Source organism: Melanotaenia boesemani, chromosome 11 (genome assembly GCF_017639745.1).
Source record: "Melanotaenia boesemani isolate fMelBoe1 chromosome 11, fMelBoe1.pri, whole genome shotgun sequence".
Taxonomy (NCBI): domain Eukaryota; kingdom Metazoa; phylum Chordata; class Actinopteri; order Atheriniformes; family Melanotaeniidae; genus Melanotaenia; species Melanotaenia boesemani.
In genome coordinates this window covers 13,541,790-13,555,681 of record NC_055692.1, presented here as the reverse complement: position 1 = coordinate 13,555,681, position 13,892 = coordinate 13,541,790, and the positions used below count along the sequence as shown (strand labels likewise).

Here is a 13,892-nt window from a genome sequence, read left to right as displayed (position 1 = left end):
TTTGACCGCTTATAAGCTATATCCCTATAGATAAATTTAAAGATAGATTTTAACAATTTGAAAAGGTACATTGAAAGAAGTATGATGCAATTTGAAAAAGCAGTATTATGGAATGATGAGGTGAACATAAAGCTGAATCTTTTGGCCTGATTAGGCAAAGGCTGTCATTGTTCATCAGTACTGTGATGTGACATTCAATCAACTTTGCTGAATGTGAGAAAGTAAATCACTATAACTTCAGGTTTTATGCAGCTGCTTATTTCTGTTGCCACATCATCAATAAACAGAAGTGGCCCAGAGCTGCTGGAAGCCATGCATGTTTTTGCCATCTAAATGCCTCTACTATGTTTTACAGAAGATGTGGTGTACTTTGGATCACAAGCTGTTCCCAGACTTCTCCGTACTTTCTCCTTCCTATCATTCTGGTACAGGTTGATCCTAGTTTTATCCATCCAAAGAATGCTCTTCCAGAAATAAGCCAGCTTCTTTAAATGTTTTTCTTTACTTATTTGTTTATTTATTTTTGTAAAGTCTAATCTGGACTTTCTATTCTTGAGATGAACCCTCTATATTTGCCCTCATGAAGTCTTCTTCTTATGGTAGACTTGGATACTAATACACTTACTTTCTGGAGAGTCTTCTATACCTGGCTGGTTGGTTTGAAGGGGTTTTTAATTTCTATGGAAAGGATTCTGCAAACATCCACCTCTGTTGTCTTCCATGGACATCCAACCTTTTTAGTTCCTAATCTTACCAGTTACACAAAAAAGTGCTACAAGCTGTGGTTCTGATCAGAGGTTTTCATTCTTTTAGGTGTCAATATATAAGTTAAGGCCTAAAAGAGTGGTTTGAACAACTGAAAAGACCCTTTATACACAGCATAAAGTATGCAATACTGGTGGAATAGCCTTATTTTTTCCATGTTGTAAGATAGTCTATTTGATATTCCCAAAGCACAGTATTTTAATTTGCTTGTCCTTTATAAAAGTAAAACTTTAAACCTATTAGAACTCTGATTTCAACAGGAAAATGTGTTGGAAAAAGGTGTTTGCAGACTTCATGTTCATTCTCTTCATGCTTATATATTTCACGTAGCCTTTTAACCTTTGGAAACTCTGCATATTATCTGTATTTTCAGCACCATTTTACGTAATTAATCTATATATGTATATCATTCATTTTATGTTATTGATATTGGACTGGGAACAAATTCATATGTATGTGAACATGCTTGAAAAATAAAGCAGAGATTCAATGAGTTACTGACACTTGAATAGCATTTATGACAAAATTATCACAGAACCAAATATCATTTTCTAAATCATTAGATAAATTACCACACAACTGATGCACCTGGGACGATATGAATTAACATAAACAGCAATGCCATGTATTATAGTATCAAAATTATACCCACTAGAACCTGATTAAGTGGGGTCAACTTCATCAGAGAGATGAGTCAGGGAATTCTAAAATGAAACTTAGCTTCATCTAGTGGTCATAGTAGAAAATACAACTTTGGGATGCCACACTTTCTCTTTCTAGAAGGGTCTGATAGGCTTTAAAAAATGCAATATTGGTGTCAGTGTCAATACATGTCAGGAAATACAGCTAAATGTGTAGCTGTTGCATGGAAACCAAGGGATGAGGTGTAGTTGAGTGAGGAGTGACTCAATGGTACACTTGTCGGGCAGAACTGAATAAGCTGTCAGGTTTAAATACTTAGTCATGGTGGAATTATGACTGCTGCTAAAGCGTTATACACATTTGAGACTTTATAATACATACTGTGGCTGCCGGTTTCTTGAAATAGTTTACAGTATTTTCAACTAAATTAACAGGACAGTCGAATAAGGCAATGATCACCAAAAAGAAAAGCAGAAATAGTATTATATATGGACTGTGAGAAATTCAAACCCTTATGATAATGGTACAATAAATACATTAAGTCAAACATAAAGGCTTTGTTGTATCATTCATTGTAAATGATAGACAAGTGTTGGGTTTAAGTTCAATCGTTAAGTTTACATCTGTTTAACAAAAATACAATTTTGAATCATCTTAACTTCCTATTTCTGTTCGCCCCACACAGTACACCCTTTGTCCAACTATTTCCGTCCTAAAATTATTACGTAACTTTGGCGCCTCTAGGCCTTGGCTTTCCCTTTAAAGTGACAAAACATGTAATAACATAAACACAATCCTTAGCGCGGGAAAGAACCATCTGTCCTTCTGCGGCGTAAAATTAACCGCCCTTCATTCTCATTGGCTAAGCAGAGAGTTACGCTAGTTCTTATTGGCCAATATATGTACTAACTTACTTGAGCGCGCGTCAAGCGTTTAAATCTCATTGGGCAAAATCATCTCAGCCAATCATTGCATAGAGCGTGCTCTCCGTTATGCTACCGGCTCACAGGGTGCTTCGTAAAGACAACTATACCGTCCGCCATTGGTCGCTGCTGACATGTGTATTACATCTCTGCATTCAATTGGTCGCTGAACGTCTCGAGCGCGATTTTGCAACGCGGGACATCACTCTTGCAGGCACACTCAAGGCAGTTCAGGTGACCGTCCGCAGCGGTCTTCTCTGCTCGGCAAATTCTGTTGATACTTTGTTGCAAGGAGTGTATTTTTTCCCCCTCTATCTCTTTGGAAATGAAGGACGTATTTACCCCAGATTAAAAACTCGTGCCATTTATTACCTTTGCTGCTCTTTTTTTTACAGTAACACTTCGGGTATTTATTTGCTTTTGCGAGAAGCTGCGTACTTTCTACAACCATACGATGGCCGACAACAAGCACCCACACGTTGTGTTCTGCAACGACTCACCCAAAAGAGTGTTGGTGTCTGTCATCAAGACGACCCCGATCAAACCCAGGAAAGCAGAGGCCTTGACACCAACGAGCCCCGGTTTCAGTGACTTCATGGTGTACCCGTGGAAATGGGGGGAGAACGCCCACAACGTGACCCTGAGCCCGGGCTCAATGAGCGGGGCTGCGTCCCCCACCGGGACACAGACTGCAAGGGAAGCGGATACTGCTCCATCGCCTGATCAGATCAAGGTAGAAAACTTAAAAAATGCTATCTGGCACCGTAGTAGGCTATTGAAAGGGGATAGTTACATATAACTCGAGACTGTTGACAACACATTAAAATCATTGTTACTTATAACGTGTAACTAACGACTAATAACAGATAGAAAAAAGTGACGTTTTTGCATGCTGAAATAAACCACTTTTCAAGACGGCCACAACTCTAAATCCAGTAGTGACAGAGATCCAATAAGTCCAGAAAGAAACAGTTAAATATTATTTTAAATTAACAATGAGAATAATTAAAACCTTAAATGTTTTGAACTCAACATGTCCGAGGTAGCGAGTCATTTAAATAAAACGCCCGCGCATTAGGGTGTGACAGTGTGGATTTTAAACCCCGGTTACTTCCTGGTTCTAGGGCAGCTGCTCATACATGACGTGTAGCCGCGCGCCAAAAATGTAACCGGATGTAATACAATGAACAAACGCGTGTCTCCTACAGTGTTACACGTGAGCTCAACGAGCTCGAATTATAGATATGTTGCATTCATTGAAACAAAAAACTGTACAGTGAAACTATCTTTATTCTAGTTTAGTGATTATGAGCGTTGTTAAAAACGCATTTAAAGATAATTTGACTGTTGAAATGATTTGTAGTAAGTACTTAACTTCTGATCTTTAGGAATGAGCACTTAAAGTGTTACTTTGGATGGTGTTAAAGATGTGTTCATGTTTTTTGCTGTCAGGATGGTATCCGCAGAGGCCGGCCCAGAGCTGATACAGTCCGGGAGCTGATAAGTGAGGGGGAAACTTCATCCAGTCGCATTCGCTGCAACATCTGCAACAGGGTGTTTCCCAGAGAGAAGTCTCTGCAGGCTCATAAGAGGACACACACAGGTGAGTGAGACAGTAGGGACGTTGCATTACAGATAAACAAAGGTACATTGTGCAACAGATGTTAGCATCCCCTTGTTCAGTTTTACAAAACTGTCAAAAAAAGGTTCAAAATTGCACCACTTTTCAGCAATTGAATCATTTATATGCTGACAGAACATTTCATATAATTACACCAGTGACTTATAATTAGCTGCAGTTGTTGCACGACTGTGGCTGTAATATGACCTGTACACACCTATCAGGAGTGGATCAATGGGTCTATCTGGCTTTCTGCATATTTACAGAACAAGCCTTTAATCAGCTTCACAAGGCTTTCCTGCTATAATGACCTCACTGACAATGTGCTATTCGCACAAAGTTGTTCTGGTGAGCGGGAAAAAAAAGACTGACAAGTACTCCAGACTTGGCAGAAGGGTTATCAGGTGAAATGAAGAGTTTCTTTGACAGCTGTGTAACCAATGCTGCAATAACATTAATGTATATGGGACATTGTCCAAGTTAGAAACTGTTAGTGTCTTTAGATCAAACTTACAAGATTAATCTGACACTGAAAATAACAGAGCTAAAAAAAATATAATCTGGCATATCTGAAACAAAATATTCAGGCATTTTAGCAAAATAAAGACCCTAAGCAAATAAATCATAACAAAGGTTTTGTTGTCTACCAATGATAGCGTATTTGTCCTAATAAGGTCCTTATTTTACTACAGGAGAAAGACCCTATCTGTGTGACTATCCAAATTGTGGGAAGGCATTTGTCCAGAGTGGTCAGCTCAAGACCCACCAGCGGCTGCACACTGGGGAAAAACCCTTTGTCTGCTCAGAGAAAGGTTGGTTTGACATGTTAGCAGTGTTTTATTGCCAAGTACTGTAAAAGGTTTGTAACATTTTTACTTTTGGTCATTTTTTTAGGTACTTTCCAGTTGTAGGGAACTGTTCATGAGGTTGACTCAAGCTTTACATAGGCTTAGTTGTAGTTTGGAAAGTACCTGAAAAATATAACATCATGTATTTACTGTAATTTAGATGCAACATCTTAAACTAGATAACAGTCAGTTATTGTTTAACCCCCTCCCCTCTTTACAACAGTAATAATCACAAGATCAAACACTGCATTGTGGTTCTTCTTAAATCCCAGATCTTGCATGACTAGTTTAATGTATTCATTTCTTCTGTTTTATATACAGGATGTGGTAATCGGTTTACACATGCCAACCGTCACTGCCCCAAGCACCCCTACTCTCGTCTGAACCGGGAGGAACCAAAGGCAGGCCTGGGAAAGGCTCAGTCTGTGGATAATAAGGCAGTGGCAGAATGGCTAGCCAAGTAAGTTAATACAAGACTCCACAATTAAAATCTAGAAATGCCTTCTATTTAATGTTATTATAATTATTATACGGGCTGCACGGTGGTGTGGTGGTTAGCACCGCAGCCTCACAGCAAGAGCGTCGCTGGTTGGAGCCTTGGCTGGGGGGTTTGAACCTGGGGGGTGGTATGTGGAGTTTGTGTGTACTCCCCCGTGTATGCGTGGGTTCTTTCTGGGTTCTCCGGCTTCCTCCCACCGTCAAAAGACATGCATGTTAGGCTAATTAGTCACTCTAAATTCTGCCTAGGAGTGAGTGAGTGTGTGTGAGTGAATGGTTGTTTGTCCATATCTATGTTGGCTCTGCGATAAACTGGTGACCTGTCCAGGGTGAACCTGCATCTCACCTGTTAGAATGCTGAGATAGGCTCCAGCTTACCCGCAACCCGTAGTGGACTAAGCAGTCAATCAATGAATGAATAATTATTATACATTGTGTGTTAATGCACTATTTGTCTGTGCAGGTACTGGCGAACCCGCGAGCAGCGTGCACCTGCAACCACCAAGGTGAAGCCACAGGGCAAGGCAAGAGCACAGGACCAAGAGCAGCAGGATCCCATGGAGTTCCTCCAGTCCGATGAGGAGAACGGAGAAGAAGAGGAATCTGCAGAGGAGGAAAAGGGCAACCAGGGAGGAGCGGCTAAGCGGCGTCTCCAGGAGCAACGAGAGCGTCTCCACGGTGCTCTGGCCCTCATTGAGCTGGCCAACAACCTGTCTGCCTGAACACCCCCAACCACCTCCTGACCCTGGACTCCTGTTCCCCTCGCCTCATATCTCTAGCCAATCCGTCTTTCCTGCAGCATGTGCTGTAGCTAAAAAATTGTTCATAAGCACAGATCAATGACTAGTTTACTGTCTAAATGTCTGAAATCAGGTTTGGAGAAAGTAGACTTGGCCTGAGATCAGTGTTTTATGTGCAGAATCATTTATTCCTCCTTTACAGCACCAGGAAGACACAAGCTAAAGCACCTTATTCAGCTTCCATTGTTATCCCTTTAGGCTGCTATAATTGTAGATTTTACAATATGAAGAATGTCTTTCTTTCCTCTGTCTTCTAAAGGCAAAGAAAGAATACATATGTTTTTAATTTGTTTTGTTTGCACTTTGGTAACGAGTTTTTTAAGTATATTTTCAGTAAGCGTGACTGGTGTATATATAAGGATTAAGCTCAGATGGACAGAATGATACAGGGTGCGGTCAAACATAGGAAATGGAACCATCGGATAGCCTTTCTCCATGTTCCACAGCAGCTGATGACAGCAGTGGTTGTAGAAAACAGTAATTTTCTACAACCAGAGTTAAAAGTCAGTAAAGATGAGCGAGTTGTGACAAAGGCCAGGGTTACGTCTCATGTAACATGGATCATTTTGTACATAAATGAGAGGAGATTATTGCAAGCCTAATCCAGAGGTCTGATCATGCAGAATCTTTTTAAAAACCCTGAACTTTAACATCTTCGCCACTTACCTCAATCTGTACGTTCGGCACAAGTACAGGACAAGTAGTCAACTTTATCCCGTGTTCTGGATCAAATTCATTCATGTTCTACAAATGTTTATAGGCTGTTTTTTCCTTGTTACATGTAAGACCTGCAAACAAAAAGTTCTCCAGCCCAGTCATTATTTTACAAGGGATGTCTGCCACCTTTTATATTAAAAGGTGGCAGACCAAATTTTGGCAACATCGTAGTGTGACAAGTCTGTCATCTCATTTCAGTATTTATTTCACCGTGTTTGTTTTTTTTTCGGGCAGACATTATGTCCAAGCTCTTGAATCATTCTGAAAAAATCATCCCAAGTTTGTAAAAATGAATAATTCCATCAGAATTTGCCACAAAACTTGAGACAAAAAATAGATTTGGATAAAGCACTTACAACGCCAAGTCTTGGATTAAGCTTGCAATGCAGTGAAGATTAGAATAATTGTGTCTGGAGAAAATGGCATCTGCTTTCTTGAATTGTGTAAAGCTGGATGGTTGGTTTTTTAACTCCTTCCCTTAAAAAATAAAAAAGCAACACTACATCTTTAAACACTTGCAGTTGTGCTGCCTTTGGTTGTTTTGGGGAAAACAAACCTGCACTCTGTTATGGTTGAAACTGACTTCAAATTTATTCCTTGAAAGAACTGGAAGGCAAATGAATATCTAATCAAAATAAAAACCAAATGATTTATTGTGCTCAATCATTTTGGAAGCAATTCTGATCCCACTGTTTTCTTTTTGGTTTGACAAAATTATGGCATTTAATATATTAATGTAGTGTTTGTTAGAATATGGAGTGTGCACACTATTTACAAAGAGCTTTTTAGTTTTTGTCTGCTAACATCCTCCAGCAGTTTTCATGTTTTAAGTGTACAGTGATCCTACTTGCTGGTACAGTTTTTACACAGTTTACAAGCTGAGATTTCTCTGACAGGCTGTCCACTCTTATATCATCATTGATCATTAATAAACATTCACTGAATTTTACCCAGTTTGTTGCACTTTATTCATGATTTTGGAAATTGAATTAAATTCATTGGTACAATTGCTGTTTTTCAAATACAAGTGAAGGCATATAATGCTCCAATATGGAGCAGAACAACGCCACCAAGTGGTGGATGCTAAAATATTTGGCTCAGTTCTTCCCTGGTGAATCGGAAGTGATGTGAATCTTCAGCTCTTCTCTGTTTTTGTTACCTTCAGCTGCCTGGCTATTGCTGAAGGTGAAATATGAATACACAAGCCCTCCTGACATACTGCAAAGAAAAAAAGAGAAATTTATCACACCATGTTATATTTCTACTATCCATGTGTAAAATGACAACAGTGTAAACAGTTTTTATCTGAAAAAGGCTGCTTTGCATTATGCTGGCCTTTTGAAACAAATATAACAAGAAACTGAATTAACTAATTTATCCCCAATGGAAAATTAAAATGAAAACCATTCAACAAATTGTTTAGAAAGTTGGAAGCATAGCAGCTAGAGGTGTGGCTAAAATCCCCAAAGATCACCACCAAGAGGGGTGTTTCTATTTGCAACCTGGCAGCAACTGAGTTGTTGGTGGTTGCACATCATAATACACACATGTAGCAGCAAAAACAGCACAAGTGAACTCTTGATAGGCAACCTGGATGAAAAGTGACAGGTAACAATCCTCCTTCTCAGCAGCACCTCCAGGATTAAACAATCTGTTATCACTCCTGCTTCGTTCTTATGTCTCTGCCCATATAGTCTGAAAACTGTACAGAACAGTGACGGAGTCTGAAATATTCCTGCATCCAAGGTTTAGTTAGAGATTGGGACTGAAAAACAGCCGTGGACTTTGTCTCAAGTAGACCCACCACAACTAGCCCACAATCACACAGCTGCAAATATTTACATTAGCAAGTACAACTGCATTACAACTCACTGTAGACCAGTGGTCCCCAACCCATTTTCCCCAAGGACCCCCTTCATGCAACTACCAAAGAGCGGTGTTGGTGTGAGTGGTGTTGCACAGGTAAATGTGAGTTCAAAGTGATCACATGTGCCTGCTAACTAAGTTACAAAGTTAAATATGATAAATACTGAGCAGTAATGAATGGAGGCAGGCAGGCAGGGAGGGAGACGGGCAGCTATCCAGGACTGTTCTGTTTCCTGAACATCCAAATAACCTCCTCCTGGTCACAGCAAAATACATTACAGTGCATTCCTGATATTCCTGCAGTGTCCAAGGAAAGAACTGGTTTACAGATCATCTTCTTTATCCCTTCTTTCTCCATTTGGCCCCTGTCCTGCTTCTTTCTCCCTCTTCAGCTCTGGGTTTGGGGTCTTATTCCAGACATTAGTTGGGTTTTGGAAAGCTCAAAACCACTTTGTAAACAACTTACTGGCTATAGTAACTCATCATAACAGATGTTTAAAAGGTGCCAGATTGTTAGTGGAAATCCCTTCCAAAGCAGGATGGAAAAACATTCATAAATCAGTGTTTTAATGAAGAAAAGGATCAGTAGAAAGTCTCAGGAAGGTAAAGACACGACATGACCAGAACTAGTGCAACAGGCTGCATCTAACGTGGCGCCATTCTAGAAATGTGAAGAGAAATGCAGCTTTATACATCTTAAAAGAATACACAACTCTTTGCCGTTTACAGTACATTTAAAAAAAATGTATACCCCTTGAACTTTTCCACTTTGTCACATTATGCTTTTCAGATTTTTTTGTTTCTGTAAAAAAAATGTAAAAACCATTTTCATTCCACTTCACAATTATGCACTACTTTTTGTTGGTCTATCACATAAAATCCCAATAAATTGCATTTAACTTTGTAATGCAAAAAAATGTGGGAAAAGTTTCAGGGGCTATGAATACTTTTTCAAGATAGTGTAGAAAAATATGCCAGCTCCAAATTATTAAAGAAAGGAAGAAAAACTAAACTGGAGGAGTGAAAAAAAAAAATTCTTACCAAATGCTGAGGCCAATGAAGTTTTTCCAAGAGAACAGGTAGTCTCCTCCCACAAAAATGCCAATATATGCTACAGCAACATTCTGGGGGGGAAAAAAATCAATATTAGTTAAACATTGTGAATCCAGTGCTTAGATCTGCATGTTTTCTGTTACGTAATGTATGCAGATATCTGCAGTGTGTGTGTGTGCGTTATTATCTAAAACTACTATCCTTATGTATGCTTACCTTTATTGCCCCAACTACTGTGGTAGTAAGTGCTGAGTTATAATAGCTGCACAGGACTATGGAGTACATCAATACAAACCTGAGGAAGCAGAATTAGACATTTATGGAAGTATGTGTAACAGAGTTGTAAGAAAAGTGTGGCTGTTTAATGAGTATCGGATTGGATTATGGTGACATACCCCATGAAACAGGACATAAGAAAACAAAAAACAAATGTGACATTCAGCCAGTCCTCAAAAGCGATTGCCTGTGGATAAAAACACATATGATGGTCAGGCAGGAAAGCATCTAGCTCTGCAGCACAACAAAAACAGCGAAACACAGAGAGGTTATACCTTCTGCAAATCACCAGTGAATGCACTTGCCAAGATAGTGGGGATGATGATGATGAGCGCATTGTAAAACAAGACGCCATACTTCCCAAGGCCCTAAACAGGAAACAAGGGAAATAACAAAATCAATCTTGCAAAAAGCACAGTAAACCTTTGCTTTCAAGGTATTTTGATATTTGTAACCCAACAACTATCAGCATATAAAACTGCTGTATGGTTCAGAAGTGTTTACTATTCTAAAGATGATTAGATGGGATTTGCTTGTGAGTCTGTGTGTAAATAAAAACAGAATTAAAAAACTATTCAACTTTGTTGGATCACTTTTATGACATTTAAAAATATAATTATAAACTATCAACAGAGAACAGCTACACTGATATTTTATAAGAATAACAACAACAAGCTAATTGTGCAGAACAAACTGTGCTACCTGATCATTAAGTTTCTTTTTGGTGTACACACCACTGGCTGCTGTGAAGGCATCATTGAGCAGAATGAAAATATAACCCTCCATGCTGAAGGCCAAGTCCGAGCTGGCAGAGATGATGATATGTAGGGGAAATGTTAAGTGTTTGTTCTGTTATAAAAGCAGGTCCTAAAATCCAATAAGAAAAGACATTTACATGGAAACAATCTGTACCTTGCAGCAACAATGGCACCAAAGACTATGGCCACAACGCTGTAGACAATACTTCTTGGAAATGTTTTCCTGAAAAGGGAAAAAAGTAAAATATTAGGATCAAAGCTAAAACAAAGCAATACCACCCTTAAATAAATCACATCATTCTTTATCTTTCATATCTCTTCTTTCCCAGCTCAGATATAATGAACTTTAAAAATCTTCTCATGTAAGAATGCTAAAGAATTTGTGCTGTACAGTCCATTCAGAACAGCTCATTCACACCTCTAACAAGCTCCTTTAGCAAAGCTTTAAAGTCCAAGCAATAACTGATGTCTTACCTTAGTATAAATACTTCCAAGATCATTGTCATCAGTATGGTGAATTTCCGTAGGACTGTAAACATGGGTAAACTGTCGATGACAACATGATTTTAGGGAATACCACATGTGTAAGATCTTAAATTTAGTCAATGACACAACATCCAAACTGGATAAAACCTGAGTTTTTTGGTGCTTGCCAGTCCTGTTACATGGTTCCCAACATAAAGCAAAGGAAGAGGGAAAATCTGTCAAAACAGGATGAGCAAGAAAATTTGAGCATCATTAAAGAGATGAACAAACAATCATTTTTGTTAAATAAAAACTGCTTACTTTAAAGAAAATGCTCCTGTCAAAATCTTGAAACTGCACCGTTTTGTTCATTTTAGCCACGTAAAGGACAAGAATCGTGGTGATCATCTGGAAGGACCACAGAGTGAGTGTGTGTGTGTGCTTTATGACAGAGGGAAAGAAAATTTCTGGATAATCTTACCTGTCCAATTCCCAGACACAAGTAGGAGGGAAATCTGCAAAGCCAACACACAAACAGCAGACCTGAGTTAAAAGGTCTCCATGTCATCTCAATTACAGTTAGAAACATGTGAAATTTGTCCTGATTCTAAACTATCAGGCTAAAATTTACAGTCTTAAAATGATGATCTTATAACCTCTGACAAACAATACATGGCATGAAAAACTGATAAAAAATGTAGAAGGTGCGTGAAAAACTAAGATCACCTGATGATTTAACAGTTTGTAGAACCACATAAAACAGTAACAACTTGAAGTATTTGTTTTCTGTTTGACATTATCAGTCTCTCACATCACTGTGGAGGAATTTTTGGTCTGTTCATCTTTACAAATTCACTTCCGTCCCCCAGTGTTTCCATATATTCATTTATTCACAGCTCTCTTAGGTCCCAGAAAACCATTTTATTCAGGTGAAGGTGTGGACTTTGACTGGGCCATTGCAACACCTTGGTTCTTTTCTTTTCCAGCCATTATGTTGTAGACTTGCTGTCAGATAGCTTCATGTTTGACTCTGGAATACTTTGTTATACAGAGGAGGTAATGGTGCTGTATGGCTGCGTATGGCTGCTGACATATTGCCATATGACAGATAGTGATGGCTGCTGGCAGGAATGACCTCTTTTACTTTTCTGTGTCACAGCAGACTTGAAGGAGCCGCTCACTAAACACACTTTGTAGTTTCCCCACTGTGTTCTGTAGAGGATGAGAAGAGTTATCTTCTGTTAAGAACCTTGTGCAGCATTCTTCTCTTCAGCAAAGTTGTCCCGTTTGCTCAGTGTCTTCAAGTCTCTGATGCTACTGCTCCAACATTTGGCTGCAGAGCAGATTGCGCTTAAAAAGGAACTTTTTATTTTCTTGGTTATATAAAAGGTGCTCGCACCTGTTTATGATAATTTAATCAAATGCTAATTAGTAGCACCTGGTGGCTGCTTACTAAGTTAATTCTCACAGCAGCAGTAAGGGTGTACTTTGATTTTTTTTTTTTTTTTTGTCACTTCACAAACTGCTTCATTAGTTTTTCTTATATGTTGACGGTGTTTAATATGTCTTTTTAAAAATGATTTTTATTATTATTATCTTTAATCTATCTGAGCTCATTTTAAGACCCTTTAAGTACGAAGTGATTGTTTTATAATGTGCTGATACGGGAAAAGGGTGTTGGCTACTTTCATTTTCCCATGGCTGCACGCGCTTCCTCTTTTGTGAGAGTGCCACGATAAAACACGAGTGAACGTCACCCACCTGAAACTCGTCAACACGGTTTTGTTCACCACGGTGATAAGAAACGAGCTGCCGGCGTAAAACAGAGCCGAGGAGAACTTCAGCAATCCGGAGTGTTCCTCACTTTCTCCAAAAGCGTCGACAGACATCCTTAGATACTGTAAAAACACATATAACACTTTTTAAAACGTATTAATGGTGTTTTTCTTCTTGTTTTAAAGTGGTGCGATTGGTGCCCTAATGACGAATTCTACTTGTATTCCTTGAAAACATTGTCCACAGAGGAAAAGGAAGTGACAGGTGGGCGGTCCTCATACTATTGCATAATTCAGAGGGGGAGTCAAGTTATAATCTTAACACTCAGCCTGCTACCATTAGATGATGAATAGTGTAATATACATTTATTAATATTGACTTATATAACGCTTGCATTTTCTAAACAAGCAAGTCACATTGATTACATTGGAAGTAAAGAAGGATAAGTTGCATGAAACTTTTTCTCTTTTTTTTATGCATTTAGAAGAATGACATGCTTTGTTACAAAGTCTGCAAAGCTGATATAAAATATCCTGATGAGTAAATACTTTTTTACTATCCATCATAGAGACATTTAAAAGAATGATCCATGACGAATCCATAAAAGTTAAAAAGGCTCAAATTTTTTTAAAGAACTTCCGCAAGATATTGCCTAAAATTTACAACACATATCTAAAAATTCATGGTCCAAACACAACCCACGTGTAATGTTTCCCTGTGACCCACATCTGGTCTTGGATGTGTTTACTCAGGGTGAGTGTGGTTATCTTACAACATATGCCAGAACCCAAGCTGGGCCTAGTCCATTAGTCCTTGGGCCTCATCTGGCTAACATAACTCTTATGAGTACTGTATTAGAACCACAAGTTGCAAGGTAGCTCATA

At 38.8% G+C, this 13,892-nt stretch overlaps 2 protein-coding genes across 2 annotated transcripts; one reads left to right on the top strand and one right to left on the bottom strand.

The window, feature by feature from the left end:
* Positions 1–2,466: 2,466 nt before the first annotated feature.
* Positions 2,467–7,763, top strand: znf367 (zinc finger protein 367). The gene is made up of 5 exons (XM_041999897.1): positions 2,467–3,063; positions 3,783–3,933; positions 4,644–4,763; positions 5,121–5,259; positions 5,761–7,763. The coding sequence occupies exons 1-5, from the start codon at positions 2,785–2,787 to the stop codon at positions 6,017–6,019; spliced, it is 948 nt and encodes a 315-aa protein (XP_041855831.1). The 5' UTR covers positions 2,467–2,784; the 3' UTR covers positions 6,020–7,763.
* Positions 7,759–13,256, bottom strand: slc35d2 (solute carrier family 35 member D2). Its single transcript, XM_041999896.1, has 12 exons — positions 12,994–13,256; positions 11,714–11,747; positions 11,554–11,640; positions 11,401–11,468; positions 11,242–11,313; positions 10,922–10,990; positions 10,712–10,814; positions 10,285–10,377; positions 10,129–10,196; positions 9,950–10,028; positions 9,722–9,804; positions 7,759–8,032 (listed from the first exon to the last, which is right to left on the bottom strand). The coding sequence occupies exons 1-12, from the start codon at positions 13,119–13,121 to the stop codon at positions 7,912–7,914; spliced, it is 1,005 nt and encodes a 334-aa protein (XP_041855830.1). The 5' UTR covers positions 13,122–13,256; the 3' UTR covers positions 7,759–7,911.
* Positions 13,257–13,892: the final 636 nt, after the last annotated feature.

Bases quoted from the DNA above. Each gene is read 5' to 3' on its own strand.
- znf367 (XM_041999897.1), top strand. From the start codon at position 2,785: ATGGCCGACAACAAGCACCCACACGTTGTGTTCTGCAACGACTCACCC. The intron at 3,064-3,782 runs GTAGAAAACTTA...TTTTGCTGTCAG, and splicing joins CATCGCCTGATCAGATCAAG to GATGGTATCCGCAGAGGCCG. The intron at 4,764-5,120 runs GTTGGTTTGACA...TTTTATATACAG, and splicing joins CTTTGTCTGCTCAGAGAAAG to GATGTGGTAATCGGTTTACA.
- slc35d2 (XM_041999896.1), bottom strand. From the start codon at position 13,121: ATGTCTGTCGACGCTTTTGGAGAAAGTGAGGAACACTCCGGATTGCTG. The intron at 10,197-10,284 runs GTATAACCTCTC...TTTTATCCACAG, and splicing joins TCACTGGTGATTTGCAGAAG to GCAATCGCTTTTGAGGACTG. The intron at 10,029-10,128 runs GTATGTCACCAT...CTGCTTCCTCAG, and splicing joins CTTATGTCCTGTTTCATGGG to GTTTGTATTGATGTACTCCA.